Source organism: Scylla paramamosain, chromosome 17 (genome assembly GCF_035594125.1).
Source record: "Scylla paramamosain isolate STU-SP2022 chromosome 17, ASM3559412v1, whole genome shotgun sequence".
NCBI lineage: Eukaryota > Metazoa > Arthropoda > Malacostraca > Decapoda > Portunidae > Scylla > Scylla paramamosain.
Window position 1 is genome coordinate 15,992,501 of NC_087167.1, and position 16,811 is coordinate 16,009,311.

Here is a 16,811-nt window from a genome sequence, read left to right on the forward strand (position 1 = left end):
ATAGCAGTGGTGCGATTTGGTTGAAATAAAGGAGGGAAAGAAGAAGCAAAATTATTGGAGATGTTTTTGGCTAAGTGCCAGAAGTCACGAGGGGGTTAGATCCTCAAGGATTTTTACAATTTCTATAAATGAAGGAGTTTTCGTCTAGTTGGAGAACAGACTTGGTATGATTACAGGCGGAAATATAAGGCACATGAGATTTTGGTGATGGAAGGCTCAAGTACCTTTTCTGGGCCACCTCTATATCATGTTCAGCACGAGAACAGGCTGCGTTAAACCAAGGTTTGGAAGGGTTAGATCGAGAAAAAGAGTGAGGAATGTATGCCTCCATGCTAGACAGTATCACCTCTGTTATGCGCTCGTCACACAAAGACGGGTTTGTACCACTACTACTACCACTATTACTGCTACTATTAGTACTACTACTACAACTACTACTACTACTATTACCACTACTACTACTACTACTACTACTACTACTACTACTACTACTACTACTACTACTGCTCCTGCTGCTGCTGCTGCTGCTGCTGCTGCTGCTGCTACCACTATTACTATTAATATCGATAATAATAATAATAATAATAATAATAATAATAATAATAATAATAATAATAATAATAATAATAATAATAATGATAATAATAATAGTAATAATAATAATAATAATAATAATAATAATAATAATAATAATAATAATAATAATAATAATAGTAATAATACTTTTTTCAAGATTCCTACCAGAACCATAGACAAAAAGAAAATGTTGATATATATATATATATATATATATATATATATATATATATATATATATATATATATATATATATATATATATATATATATATATATATATATATATATATATATATATATATATATATATATGCACTTCCTGACGTAAAATATTCCACAGTGATGATTAATCCTGTACTCCCATCACCCTCTCGCCAGCCCGGAATATTATAAAGCCGGTTTTTCAGCAAGAACCAGCCGGCCTTTCGCCCCCGCGCTGCTATGCTCGTTATCCACCACGTTTTCAATATTGGCCTACTACGTGCATATATATATATATATATATATATATATATATATATATATATATATATATATATATATATATATATATATATATATATATATATATATATATATATATATATATATATATATATATATATATATAATTTTTTTTTTCACTTATTAGGTTTAGCAGAGCCTTGCACACATTTCCTGGTGTAAGGGAAAAGGAAGGGGCAAAGGCGTGGATGTGGAGAGGGAGAGGGAGGGGAAAGGAGAGGGATGGGGAGAGGGAGGGGCTGGGTGGGGGGAAAGTGCCAGGAAAGGGGAGGGAACCATTAATTCATTATGTGTTTTAGTGGTTTTGGTGATTCAAGCCATGTATATATTATGATACATGTGCCTTTCTTTCTCTCCTTCCCAAATTTTCTTTTGTTCTTTTCCACGGATGTTTCATTAAATTTGATGCCGAATTCATGAGGGTTTTTTTTGTCTTTTTTTTTTTTTGTTTTTTATATGAATAATTTTCCTGTGTCTTCTTTTTTTCCTGCATATATCAATTTACATTTTTACTTTCACACTCATTAGTCCTCCGGTTGTATTCTGTTCCATTTTATATAATTCCCTCCTCGCTCCTTTCATTCTTTCTCTCCTCTTTGACACGCGGCTTGTCTTCGTTCATAATTCCTTTACCTTTCCACTTCCTACCCACACATTTCTTTCTCTCACCCAGCTTCTCCCCTCCTCCTCCTCTTCCGCCTCCTCTTCCTCCTCACCCACCTCCTCCTCTCCCTCTTTCTCCATCTCTTCCTCCTCCTCCTGCACCTTCCGCTTCTTTTCTCGTCTTTTCTCTGCTATGGTGTATACATTCCTCAAACTCTAATCACTTAACTAATGTTTTTTTTTTCAGTTTATTTTGTTATTATTTTTTTTTTTTTTTCAGTTTAGCCCTTCCAGTATTCTTGCGTAACCTTTTGTACTATTCTCTTTGGGGACCATCATTCTGTGGGTCACTTATTTACCGACGTTTGTTTGTTCCCTTGGTCAGATCTCTTACACATAATAAGTGGATAAATGAATAAATAACACCATATACGTAGTATCAATACCAACAGTCATTTCCCAAAGGTACATATAAGTTTTGCGTCTCTACTTTTCTAAAATAACCAGTGCTACTTATATTTTCACAAGCGGTTCCATCCCTACCATCTTCCCGCGGACATCTCTTATCAGTCTCCTGCCCTCCCCTATCCACGCCACCCTGCCTCGCCTCGCCTCGCCTCTCCTCTTAACAGTATTTCACATTTCTCTCGTTACTGAGGTCGTCTCCAGCTCCTTTTACAGCAACCTGTTTGTCTGAGTTTACCGAAGCGTGTTGAAAATTTGAGCCTCTCTGTCCTGAACGTGAGGTGTGAGGAGGAAATGAAGAAGGAAGCAATGAAATACAGAAAGAATAGGAAACCGAAGCTGGAAGAAAAGGAGGAATACAAAGGAATACAAAGGAAGTTCAAACAGCAACAGAAACCGAGTTCCTTACTAGGCTGTTTGGGTAACTATTTTACTTTACCTACTAGGTTGTTTGGGTAACTATTTTACTTTACCTATTAGTGGGAGAGAGAGTATAGAAAGAAAAACAAAGAATTTGAAAGGCACGTAAGAAAGAGATGATGTCTACTTCCATCACATCTAGTCTACATACAGTCCTATCGTTTGCGTTACCTGATGAGATACTTCCTCTGCTTTAAATTTGATTAAGTAGGATACATTTTAACTAAATGACTATAGTGATGAGTTAGTTACTCTGCAAGGGCTTGATTCCTTTTACCGTTACTGTGATGGGATCAGCAGTAACTTGCTAAGGAACCTAGACATCACTAAGGTCTCTTTAATCTGATTAATTTTCTTTGTTACATAACAATTGTTTCCCTTCCTTAGTGAAATATACACTCATCAGATGACAGATAGCACGGAGTGAACGTGTTCGTTATTCAAAACATAAACAATAGCAACCGGGGATTAGTTTCTAGAAACTTGTCAAGACGGGTTTTAAATTAATCAACAGTATCTAAGTTAACGACGCTTGATGAAAGACAATTCCAGTTATTCATTACACGACTAAAGAAAAATGTCTGGGTTCATTTGTTTGAAATCGCTTACATTTTACTTTGAAGCTATTGTTTCTTGTAACATTTGTTTGGTTGACAGTTCGGTAGCGTGCAGGTCTCATATTTGTCGATCCCTCAAAAAAATTTATAAATCAATATCAGGTCCCTTCTTAATCTGCATTTTGATAGGGAAAATAGACTTATTTTTAAGGCGTTACGCATAGGGTTTATTACGTAATCTTGAGATAATTTGTTACTCTACGTTGTATTTTTTTTCTAATTTATTAATATCCTTTTTGTAACAAGGTGACCAAAATTGTACATTGTATTCAAAATGAGGACGTACGAGTGATTTGAAAGTTAAAGATCTTCCTATGAGGCCTATTAAGAGAAGGAGGAGGAGGAGGAGATTGTCTGTTCGTGACATCACTATGGGAAACGGCCAAGAACCTTAACCAAAATTACCACCAAGATGCCGTGTCTCAAGCGAATAAATAGCAACAGTATCATGCAGGTGGACCCGAAGCTGCTCGCCGCGTACGTAGGGCACCCAAGGAGGTTTAATAAACCTCACTGAGTCTTGCCCAAGTCGAAAGGTACGAGGCATGCATGTACAAGGGCGACAGAGAGGAGGAGGAGGAGGAGGAGAAGGGTTTGTTAATGGTATAGTGAATGTGCAGACTAAATTAAACAATATGTGACACTGAAAAATATTTACACCAAGTCTCTCTTTCCCTCTCGCACTCACTAAATAACTAAAACTTACAGCGAACGTTACTAAAAATTCTCCTGTGACTAAGATCAATCAGAGCATTGGGTAGAAGAGGGCAGTGTCCACCAACTAGCACTGGAATACATACAGTACACCTTCATGGCAACGTTTATAAAATACAGAAACTACACCCTCACAGCAACACCTATGTGCGCTGTAATGCAGTATATGCAGTCTGTTGCGGCCGCGTGTAATTTGTAATGCCATGAAAACAAATATGAAGTGATGATCTTTTATGATGATTATGGTGATGATGGTAATGATGATGTGAAAGAAGAAGAGGAGGAGAAGGAGGAGAGCTAAAAAGGAATAAAAAAAAAGATAAGCAACATACCTCAAGATCCTTATTAGTAGGCTGTTAGTGTAAGTAACCACTAGACAGAAGGAATATATGCTAAGGAATATACAAACGAAGTCCAAACAGCAACAGACCCTGAAGTCCTTACTAGACTGTTTGGGTAACTATTCTACTCAAACTATTAGTGAGAGAGACAGGATAGCATAAAAGAAGGCTCCTCCCCAATCCCACATCCCTTTAGCCGAAGCTGGCCGAAAAAAGGAAATGGTACCATGTTGTATACAAAACAACATGGAATTTGAGAGGAAAGTAAGATGAGGTCTACTTCTACTACATATAATCTACGTACAATCTTAATATTTGTGTCATCTGATGAGTTGCTTCCTCTACTTTAAAATTTTGATTCACTGTAGTACATTTAACCAGATGACTATAGTGATGGGTTGGTTGTTTTGCGAGGACTTGATTCCTTTTACCATTACAGTGACGGGGTGAACAGTCAGTCGCCGAGGAGCAAACCATCACTAAGGTCTCTTTAATCTGATTCATTATCTTTGTTACATAATAACTGTTTCCCTTCCTTAGTGAAATATATACCCATCACATGACAGAGAGTACGGTGTGAAAGTGTTTGTTATTCAAACATGATCATTGACAACCGGGATCAGTTTCTAGAAAATGTCTGGCTTCATTTGTTTGAAATCGCTTACCTATTATTTTGAAGCCGTTATTTCTTGTAACAATAGATAGGGACAATAGTTCTTAAAGGCGTTCCTCGTAAGGTTTATTGCGAAGCCTTGGGATCTTTTTTGTTACTCTACGTTATATATATTTTTTTTTTCTAATTTTTCAATAGATTTTTTTGTAGTAGAGTGACCAAAACTGTACATTGAGCTCAAGATGAGGACGTACGAGTGAGCTGCACAAAGTCAGAACGTTTTTCTCAGATTTGAAGGTGAAAAATCTTCCTATGAAGTCTATTAATTTACTGGCAATTTTAATGACTTCAGCGCAATGCTTGCTTGGGTTAAGACCTGTTGTCATTAAGACTCCCAAGTCTTTTTTTCAACATCCACACTTTTTATGGATGTATTACACCTTTTATAATTATCCTTCGGATCATTAATTCCAATATGTAATACGTGGCATTTATCAAAATTAAAGTTCATAAGTCACTTTTCAGACCATTCAATGAGACTGTTTATGTCTTTTTGCAAAATTTGACGTTGGTTTGGGGAGTCAGCCTTGTTGGCAATTTTAGTATCGTCTGCGAATTTTGACAATTTACTTATGATCCTTTTTGTCTATGTCATTAATATATATTATGAAGAGGATCGGCCCTAAGACTGATCCTTGAGGAACGTCACTACTTACATTGATCCAATTTGAAGATTTACCGTTAATTACTACTCGCCGTTTGCTGTCTGTCAACCAATCCTGACTCTGGTATCATACATATTATACACGTCGTGGAAAAAAATCCAGTAAATTCGTTAGACATGAACATTGAGTGTCCTTTATAATATTGTTATTTTCCAGGAATTCTTTTGTTTTATCCCGCATCATTGATTCCATAAGCATCCACTACAGGTGTGAAGCTTATGGGACGGTAATTACGAAGTTGAGATTTATCACCTTTTTTAAAGATAGGTGTAACATTTTCTAGTTTCCATTCGTCCGGGACTTGTCGAGTATTTAATGATCTGTTGAATAATATGGATAGATTCTTGGCAGGTTCGTTTTTAGCCTCCTTCAATATTCGAGGGAAAATTCTATCCGGTCTTGGTGTTTTGTTTATTTTAATTTTATTGATAGCGTCTATTTTACTTTATTCTATTTTATTATTCTTTTTTCCTGGAAACTACACGTGTTGTTATTTAAGGTTTCAGTGGATGGTAGATATTCAGATTTTTTTTTTTCCTTAGTGAGTCATTTAGATTTTCAGCCATCTGGATTTCATTGTCAGTGTGTTTGCATTTTTTAAGACAAGATGGTCGATTGCAAAGGTTAATGTTTTTTTTTTTTTTCTAATGTAACTGAAGAATGCCTTGGGAGGAGGAGGAGGAAGAGGAGGGGAGAAGAGAAGGCGATATGATTTTTATTACTACCTAAACACTAAATAGTTAGCAAGGATACTGATAAATTAGTCAAGGGTTGAATACCTACTACCAAGACAAATGTACGAAAGAGATAAATGTGAAGGAACATGTTAAGTCTAAGACGATAACTGGGGACACTTCGCCGACGTATCTCAACTATTTCCAGAAGGCTCACATTGAGGTTAAAGTTATACGGGTTTTCAGGAATGTTTTTTTTTTTTTTTTTCATATCGCTAGTGACGCATTAACAAGATTTCTACATTATCATTAGGAAAAAACACGGATGAAAACCCGGCTAACCATCTCTGTGGCCTTTGAAAACCGTCATAAGAGAGCAAATCATTTAAGAATTGGATACAATGTGCAGTGGTGAGTAGCAAGCGAGGATGACGGTCGAACATGACAGAAAGTGACGCATTCAAACTCGATACAACTAGATTTTATAAAGAAGGAGGAAGAAGTTCGTTTTCAAACAGGGTGGCCGAGAACTGAAATAGACTCGTGTTTGATGTTGGTAGCGTACAGTCAATAAGAAGCTTTAGGAGGTTGATCAAAGTTATGGATGGAGATTGACGTAGATAGGTAATCGGGATAAAGTGTATTAGTGTAAAGTACATTAGTATTAGCGTAGCTCTACTCACTTCATTTTTTTTTTCTTCTTCATTTTACCCTTAAAATCGTTAAGGAAAATAAGGTAATATTCGTAAAAATCCTAACTTAAACATAACGCAATAAGAAAAAAATAAATATGTAAGCGACTACACACATAATGCACACCATCATTAATTAAGTCTCATGGAGCAGAACAGAACTCACTCCGCCTATTTATAAAATTAAAAAAAAAAAAAAAACAACGCCTTCACTACAAGAGATTCTGGGAAACCACGTGTGTTTACAGAAAACTGAGCTAATCTTGGATCGTTTACTTAGCTCAGCATAGAACTCGACTGACTTTTTTAGATGAACCAGTCACAACTTTGCTATCTCCCAACAACGTCTTCCTGAGCCATAAAAAGCCGAGGAGTCACGCGATCACACGGGCGAGGCAAGGTAATGGTGGTGGTGGTGGTGGTGCCTAACAGAGGAACGTCAATTATTGTTCTTCAAGCTGAGTCACCCGCAACGCCCACGCCCGTCCCACGCCCGCCCACGCCCACCACCACACAATACAGGGATGATGGCACGTGGACCTTCCTTACCGTAGCCATCTAAGGGAAAGAGGGAGAGAGAGAGGGGTGGGGGTGGGAAACGGTGTCTATTGTGTTCAGTGCCACCTACAGTTTTCTTCCGAGTAATGAGTGAAGGGAGAGTCATGGGCGCGAGCAGAGGCGAGGCAGTGGGTTGGGAATTAAGAATGTGGCAGAAAATAGGAAACAAGCAGGTTTGAAAGAAAACGTGTTAGTGGGCGGACACAATGAGAGGGGAAGGTAAAGGATGGTAAATTGGATGGGTTGGAGGTGCAGATAATTGAATATAAAAGCAAAAATATATGGTGATTACCACAAGGGATACGTGTAAACTCAATAAAAAAAAAAAGAATGCTACAGGGAGGAAAATCTAATGAGTAAAGGATATGAAGGGGACGCAACGCACTGACAACTAAAGGAATTTAATTAGAAGGAAAGGAAAAGAAGAAGAGAAGAATAAAGCAGGAGGGAAGAGAAGTAAAGGAGTATAACGTATCGAACAGGATTAGCGTATTAAGAATAGGCATGAATGAGAACTAGTAATCGAAATATCTCAACTTGTAAGGTTCCCTGCCACGCTGAAACTGACAACTAAAGAAAGGAGGAGAAGAATAAAACCCGAGATAGAGGAAAAGTAAAAAGTAGTAGGATGTATAGAGTAGGGTTAGTGTGTAAGAGTAAGCATGAGTTAAAAGAGAATGGGAATAACAATGTCCCACGCGGAATGGTCAATAACCTTAGTCGAAAAGTAATGCGACTGAGAATATTATGGCTATCAGTCGTTCTCATATGGAATGGAAGTATTTCAGCTTGCAAAATTTCCTGTCATGTTGACAAATTCACGCACTTTCGCAATGTTGGTCAGTGATTTGCGGCGAACAAAGTTTTCTCACTGGTAAAAGTTATCTGCGTACTGTGCATCATGGCTGGCATTTCTACTCAATAATCCCAAGTCTTGTAAAAAAAATAACAATAAATAAATAAATAAAATAAATCAATAAATCAATAAATAAATAGATAAATATTTTTTTTAAACCAACTCATCTTCGTTCTCCTCCCCCTTTTTATTTATTATTTTACAATATATTTATTTGTTTATTTATTCATTCATTATTCTTATTTATTTATTTATTTATTTTTTTCCTCTTTTTTACAAAGGGGGAAAGCAAAACTTTTACCTCGGTGTCTAATCTCGATAGCTAAGTTATTAGGGTTTTTAAGAGAGTTTGGAAGGCCTCAGTGATAATTCAACACGGCTTCTAAGTTGCTGATTAGGAAAAAACACCTAAGGGAACCCGACTAATAAACTCTGATTTGAAAATACGTAGTCTTAAGGAGAGCCCCATGCGTTTAACACAAGTTTTCAGTTATCAAATATGAAGTCACTCCCTTAGCACCATCCAATGACCTGAGGCTGTGGTAGCAGTAACACTCCCTTACCCCGGACTGATTACTCAAGAGTTACAGTATTTCCAATTGGATCTGGCACTCGTATGCTGGAGAAAATTTTGAGGTCCACAATTCGTCAGAGGAGGTTGTGACTTTGAATTTCACATGTATACACTTGGCGAAGGAGGAATCTTGAGCAAGAATGTGTCCCTCTGAGAATGAACCAATGCGTTAACTTTTGATTCAGCAGACTCAGCTGACTCGGCCCAGGTTGTAAAGGAAAGAAAAGTTTTGGCGAGGAAAAATAAGGGACTTGTAACTGTTAAGTTAGTGTGATAGGCCCAACTTCACTGTGATAATGTAACCGAATATGACCTTGAAGGGAAGATAAGAAAGAATTCGTTATCTATATCAAGGCATTTTAATCTGGGTGTTCTGCCGAAGTTCCGTTAAAACAAATATAGCTTTCTCTTAGAAATAATAAATAAATATTTATGTTCAAATTAAATGCACTTAGAACTATTTTTTCCACATTTTATAAGATTCAGACCTTGAAAAAAAAATAAAATGTTCATATTTTTTTCTTTCAGTGTTCAATAAATTAAACGAAAGAAATAAAATCCATTGTGATCAGAAACTCCGTTTTTTTTTTTTTTTCAATCTCAGTATTACATGCACAAACTGCATCACGGTATAGTTTCCATTAAAGCAAAACCAAGGACATAAACAAATACTCTGTGTTCATATTCATTGAGCAAAACTGTGGCTGGCACCGTCAACTAAGAAATCGGTGTTTTCTATTACTGACCAAAATATCGTAACAAAAGATATCCACATAACTTATGTCCTCCTTAGGGTGCAAGTGGTACATACCTCCAGAAGTGTACGGGTTTCCTTGCTGCACACCTGAACACACACCATCAGAGTCGAGAAGCCATCACAGGGCGGCACGGACACAGAGTGAGTTCGTGTTTTGTTTACGTTTCGGCTGAGAATCGACGGTGTGGCATCGCCTTGCAGGCAAATGAATACCCCAGAATCGGCGCCCCACATTTTGATTACAATTCCTCTTCACTACAGCATCCTTGGCCATAATAAAATGCTCGAGAGAGAATCCACAACACACAGAGGTACACTACGGGATCTACGGCCGGGAGTCAGAGTTGCATTACTTCGATTCTCGTTTTCGAACCCGCTCAGTACTGATTCATTACGGAAAGATTCAAGGAGGGGATTTATATTTCTAAAAATAGTATTCCATTGTTAATTGCATTGTTTGCCAATATCCGTACGTGTTTTGTATACGGATGAACATGGTGAACTTGTAACATTTGTGTACGGATGACTACAGTTAATTGATAACATTTAAGCATCCTTGTCTCACTCCTCTATAAATTATGAAGCTTTTTTTTATTTATATTCATTTCAAGAAATACATTTTTCATTTCTATGAAGTGATTCTTTTCCACGTAGTAACTTTCCATATTATCTATGTAAGGGGGACGCTGGCCAAGGGCTACAAAAAAAAAAAAAAATCCACTGCCGGTCTCTAAAGCAAAGGCCCAGATAATGTTCCCTACATTGCAACAGTTCATTTTCCCCTTCGTATGCTGGGAATATTGACTTTTGTCCAACTTTCAGGAATACAACTTCCCATTCCTGGAGACTAGCCGGTATTAGGAGACATTATTCAACTGTAAAATCTTGATATTTCAACATTTCATGTATGATGCCATATTTGCTCCTTTTCCTCTGTTCACGGATTTCTAATTGTTGCTGCAGCATCCCTCCGTCCTTTCAGTAACAGCATGCACATGTTCACTCAGCCAGCCTTCCTCAATCCTATCCATGTCATTAAAATATGCCTTTTCTTTTGTGATTTTCTTAATGTATTGAGTCCATCCTCTTTTTACAACTTTTCTTTGTATTTTCCATTTTACTTCATTTCCTCGTTTCATTATTTCTCCCTTTCCCTATCTGCCTCCAGTGTAATGTCATTTTTTTTTTTTTCAGCCTTTGAACACCTTTCTCTTACGGTCTTCATTCACTAAGTATACATTTCATTCTCCCATATCATCTCAGTTAGCCCCAAACTATCCATCTCTAGTCCCATTCATATTGACATTGTTAACCTTCTTTATATCTTTATATATTTCATTAGCATATTATCAATTCCTATTGAACTTTCTCTCCAAGATTTTTGCTTGTACTGTTCCTCTTCCAGAAGCTAACTCACTAAAATATCTTTCATGCACTGAACTGTTCTCTACTTTATAGTCTGAATGAAACCATGCACGTTTTGTACTATTCTGTTTAGATTCAGTCATCTGGATTCTTTGTATCTCACAGTCACCTATTAAATCTCTCTCTCTCTCTCTCTCTCTCTCTCTCTCTCTCGTAAACTTGACAACTATTTTGTGAAGGAAGCAAAAATGGTTAATAAAGTAACAGTTTGCAAACAAAAATATTTTTTGAACTTTTGTACATAATTTTCAACTTACATCATCTTAATTACAGTTCAGTCCTAGACATATGATGCACACCAACCACGTGTCCAACAGCCAAAGTCCTACACTGAAAATCTAGAGCACATATCTATGAAGAAATGTATAAAGACTGCCTCATGTAGTAAATCTGAACTGAACATTGTATATTTTCTGAACATGTAGTATCTTTAATTTCTGAAAAGAAGAAGTTTGTGTTCAAATTTCCTGCAGGTGAGACAGAACACTAATAGATGGTTTGCATGGTGTAACAATAAGTGCTAATTTTAAAATAATTAGTCTTATTGGAGAGGGGATGAAAGGAAGACCTAGGAAAATGTAAGAAAATCCTAAGATTTACAATGGATAACCATTTAACAAAGAATACAGACACATTCTTACACCAACCCTCATTTACAAATCTCTGCATTTCTAAATATTCAGTTATTACGTACATTACCAAATATCTCTGCTCAGCATATAAGAACTAAAGATAAGATGTGTTGGAGGGCATTAACTTCAAGACACTGTAGTATCAATATTGTGGATTGTGACAAAATGGTAACTTGGATACCATTTGCATGGCTTTGATGCCCAACATTTCATGGGTAATTTCAGCAATTTATTGTAGATGTTTGCTTATCTTACAGAAATTATCCTCACTTCATACAGGAAAGCACTCAATGAAAAAGTTATATAAATTGCTGAGTATGTAACTGCAGGTCCACTGATTCTATTCAGCAGAGCTTTATACAAAAATATTGTAAATTTTGAACAAAGCATCATTTATCTTTAACAGGAGCTCTACAGAGACCTTTTCTTCCCCTAATTACCACCAATCACTTTGGCACAAGTTTCAAGGATATATATACTGTACAATGATCTCCACACCTAGTCTGCTCAAATTAATGTTACTTCCTATTTACAATATGATTTTCAGCTACTGACATATAATATCTACACACACTCATGGCATGTATATAATACAGCCAGTACAACAGAAATATTTTCAGAGAAAATAATATCCACACATGAAAAAGGTCAATTATTGATTTTCTTTATTACAGCAGCAGTAAGAAGTGGATATGAAAGACTCAAGTGAGAATATATTACTTTCCAATAGTTTGAACTTTAATCAGTATCAAATTTTGTGAACATAATCTAGAAGTATCCAATAAGAGCATAAATATAGACAAGTAAAAATAATAATAATATTAAACATATGAAACAAAACACAAAAATAAAAAGGATAGCACGCACTATCATGGTAGTGAAATGGGAGCCTTCTGGTGAGGAATTGCACATGGTCTGTCAAGTTAACAATAGTAATAATGCAAAGCAACATCAAAGTTTGCAACAGGTGTTGAATAACATTAATAAATTCTTTTAAAAATAACTTTGTACAAGCTTACAGCTGAGGACTAGACATAGCAGGTTGTTATGTAAGGGCAAAACACCTTTTTATATGAAAATAATGATGTTCTGAATATTTGTAGCATTGTTAATGCTCCACATATAATTTTGCTTGTGTCTGGTACATGTAACACAACATCACACTTCTATAAACACCAAAGTTGTGTGATTAAGCTAGTATGATCTACCACTGATTTTACTCCTCAATTCACTTAGTCACTATCAATCTATCCAGCAATACCAGTAAAGACCAATCACTGGAAAACATAATTAAGATACACTCAGGCAGTCTGTCAGGGGATGGATATTGGTGTGCTGCCCTCTTATGCCTTCTGCACACAATGACTGGCATTATGTATTCATAAACTGTGCTGCAAGTATCCTCATGTTATATCTTACTCATACTCTCATAACCTAAGACATAAACATCCATTTGTTTTTTTATACTATTCTACATTAACAGTATACATATTTATGTGTTAGGTTTTTTTTATCATATTTTCCTAAATCCTTCAGGTTTCTGTCCACATAAAGCAGTAAGACATGAGACTTTTACAGTTATATAAAAAATTCCTTAGTTCTAAATAAAAACAGTAATAACCATGCGTCAAGCTTCAATCTACATACTTCTTCCAGAAAACTGCTTCAGTGATATTATAATTCACCTTTTTTCAAGAAAAATTAATACATACAACACAACCCTTCCTTTAATGCATAATTCTATTGAAGCTAATAAATAACACTCAAGACACATGTGCCTGAGCACACAGTGTTGTATCACAGGGTAGTGTTTTAAGATGCACTGTATTGTAAGCTGACTTTCACTATGGATCGGTTTAATTTTGCCCCACTGGATGAGGCAGAGCACTGGAAAATGTTCATCTAATGAATGCATTTCACTAATATGTACGTATGTACAGAATACCTTCAGTTGGACACCAATTTTGATTATATGGACATGATGTAAGAGGCAAGCAGTTCTATGGTATGTGAGCAATGACAGTTTTAGTAGCATTATGGGAAGTAAGCTAAAATATATAAATCTTGGGCTATATATATATATATATATATATATATATATATATATATATATATATATATATATATATATATATATATATATATATATATATATATATATATATATATATATATATATATATATATATATATATATATATATATATATATATATATATATATATATATATATATATATATATATATGGTTGATTGGATAACAAGTAATGGACATGCAAAAAACATATTTCCAACACACCCCACTTTCTTGTGTCTCTACATGCCACCAGATATCCTCTTAGTGAGCCTTTGTACAGGAAATAGTATTAATTACAAAACAAGTGCATGATTATTCAAATAACCCTTACTTCTTGATACATATAATAACATTTTTTTCCACAATGCAAGACATATAAAGCAATTGTTAAAGGATCTTTTGCTGCAGTGGAGAGGAAAACGCATAATGGTTTACATCAGTCACTCCACTCCCTACTCTTATGAGTACAACTCACATAATAAACATAAAAGACAGCACTGAACCCATAAATCTCTCTTCTATACAGAAACTGAGTATTCAAAATGAGATATATTGAGCATTCAAAAATGTGGCATAAACTCTCAACACACTGTCAACTATACTTGGCACTGAGCAGAGGAGACATTCCACACTGGATAACCTCCCCGACTTCATGTGCAGGATCGCCCTTAACACCTGTCATCCTGTTCATCCTATGTAGTAGTGGTTCACTTTCATGTACCAGCAGAACAATGCTTCAAAACAATGGAGCTTACCATAAAACTGACCATCAATTAAAAAATATTTGGCAATGCTTGCATAACTTTCAAGAGGCACAATTCTAAGATCTTTGGAGAGGCTTCAGAGCTTCTAAAGTATATTAATTAATAATGCACTCTGTAAAATAATAAAAGTAACAACAAACTAGATGTGAATGAAAGACTGTCCAAATATAAAATTTTGTTAAGAGCATTGTTACATTAAATTTGAAAAATATTTCTGTGCATATATATATATATATATATATATATATATATATATATATATATATGCTACAAAGTGAGAGCAATATTTTCTATGGAATTATGTAATTAAATAAATCATAAATTCCTCTAGTAGTTCATCTACTAGATATCATGGCACATAAATTTCAAAATACCATTAAGTAACTTTACCTGGTCAGTTTTGACACTAACCTCGCACTGGAACCTTAGATTGTGAATGCATCACTTTCTACTGGCACAAAACCAACTATTGGGAATATGTCTTTGTACTTTCTAAAAGTGTACCACGATGATCAAAAAAAAAAAAAAAAAAAAAAAAAAAAAAAAAAAAAAAAAAAAGGATGATAAATGATGTGAAGCTGGCCCATCTTCCACTATGCACCTTTCACATGGTCAGTGAGGTAACATTTACACTGCTCACTTTTCAGCTTAAAAATAATACAACAAATCAGTGGCACTGGCAAACACTTGCTAACAAGAGCCAGAGTCCATTCATCAGCATTAGTATGATTTTATTTTTTTGCAGTATGCATAATTTTGCAGTAATTTAAAATGACATCTCAAAGCATGTGTGTAATAACTTGTAATGTACAAAATAAGTTTTAAAAACTGTTAAAACTTATTTGGGAAAGTGGAAGAGAAGTTATTTATCAATAACTGTTACAATACAGTTTAATATTGGACAAACTTCACACCATTGAGGGCTTGTGATGAGGTGAGTAAACTACAGAGTGAGGCTCATAACTACGTGTTAGGAGCTTCTTAGGAGACATAACAAGAGGATCATGAAAAGTTAACGTTTCTTGGGATACATTGCCTGACGCATAACCTGAGCTCTGCTTTGACAGAGAGTGGCCTGATGGGGCAAACTGATTGCTCCCTCTGTTGTTATTTGTTTCGGAGCTGTTTGGCCTAATTGGTTGTATGACTCGACCTCTGGAGCCTTCAACGGGAGCAGACAGTACATCTCTTGTCTCTTCTGGAGTCATGGGATGTATAATGGGATGAGCCCATTGTCCATCTGGAGTGTCCCCTAGAGTGACATAGTCAGTTGTTTTACTTGGTTCCTTTTTAGGAGACACCACTGATTCTGCCATCGCACAAGTAACATAAGGAGATTTATATACAGGAGGCCTCATTGCTAAGGCATTGGGCATGGGCATATGTTGAGTTGCACTAACATATCCAAGGGAGTTTGGAGGTGGGTCAGGTGATCCACGTGCACCCAGTTTGCAGTAGGCACCTGGAGGTAGGTCTTGATCAGGTGTGGTTAGTGGTTTACTGATATTCATTGGTAGTGAAGGAAGAGATGGTTGCCTCTTCATTAGATTCATGGCATCACCCACTGCTACATATCCTTGTGCACCAGGCACAGCCTGTCCACCATCTTCAGCTTGAGAAACTGCTACATAGCCAGTGTTTAGCCATGGTAAGGACTGAGCTTTTGAATAAGGTGAGAAATCAGATGTCTTTTTGTATGGCATGTAGTGGCGTGAGTATGCCAACAAGTCACCCGGTCGACGCTCATGAGGAAGAACTAGGTTTCCTAAGTCGTCCAGGGGTAAGCTCAACCCTTCACTCTCATTGGTTGGCATACTAATATATCCAGTTGAAGTGCGTCGGCCTCCCATGGGCACCTCTTGCAGTGGTTCCAGACCAAGGCTTGGGTTTGATTGCCGCAAGGACACTCCATCTACTGCTGATACTGCCAAATTGGGGACAGAACCAACTGACACATAACCTTTCATGTTAGCCACCTGAAAAAAAAAAACATTGTACTTTAATAATCACCAATAATCTTTTCCTATTTAGCCTAAGTTACATTTATAAACATCACCCACACCCACATGCACACCAACACACAAACATACACACACATATAAAAACTACAACACAAAATACAAGAGTAGGAGAGAAGACTCAATGTACTGGAAACAATATATGAAAGAAAGAGAGAGAAAGTGCAAATGAAAACTGGTGTTGTAGAAGTTAGCTGATCAAA

At 36.1% G+C, this 16,811-nt stretch overlaps 1 protein-coding gene and 1 long non-coding RNA gene across 2 annotated transcripts in view; both read right to left on the reverse strand.

Moving 5' to 3' along the window:
* LOC135108511 (uncharacterized) overlaps nucleotides 1-10,349 on the reverse strand; it is a 12,824-nt gene extending 2,475 nt beyond the window's left edge. The window contains exon 1 of the long non-coding RNA XR_010272321.1: nucleotides 9,747-10,349. This is a non-coding gene — a long non-coding RNA (uncharacterized LOC135108511). The remainder of the gene's footprint in view (nucleotides 1-9,746) is intronic.
* A 975-nt stretch (nucleotides 10,350-11,324) lies between these two features.
* Nucleotides 11,325-16,811, reverse strand: part of LOC135108509 (uncharacterized) — a 116,833-nt gene continuing 111,346 nt past the window's right edge. Inside the window, 1 exon segment of the mRNA XM_064019603.1 lies at nucleotides 11,325-16,566. Within this exon segment, the coding sequence (XP_063875673.1) occupies nucleotides 15,499-16,566 (1,068 nt within the window). The 3' untranslated portion in view covers nucleotides 11,325-15,498.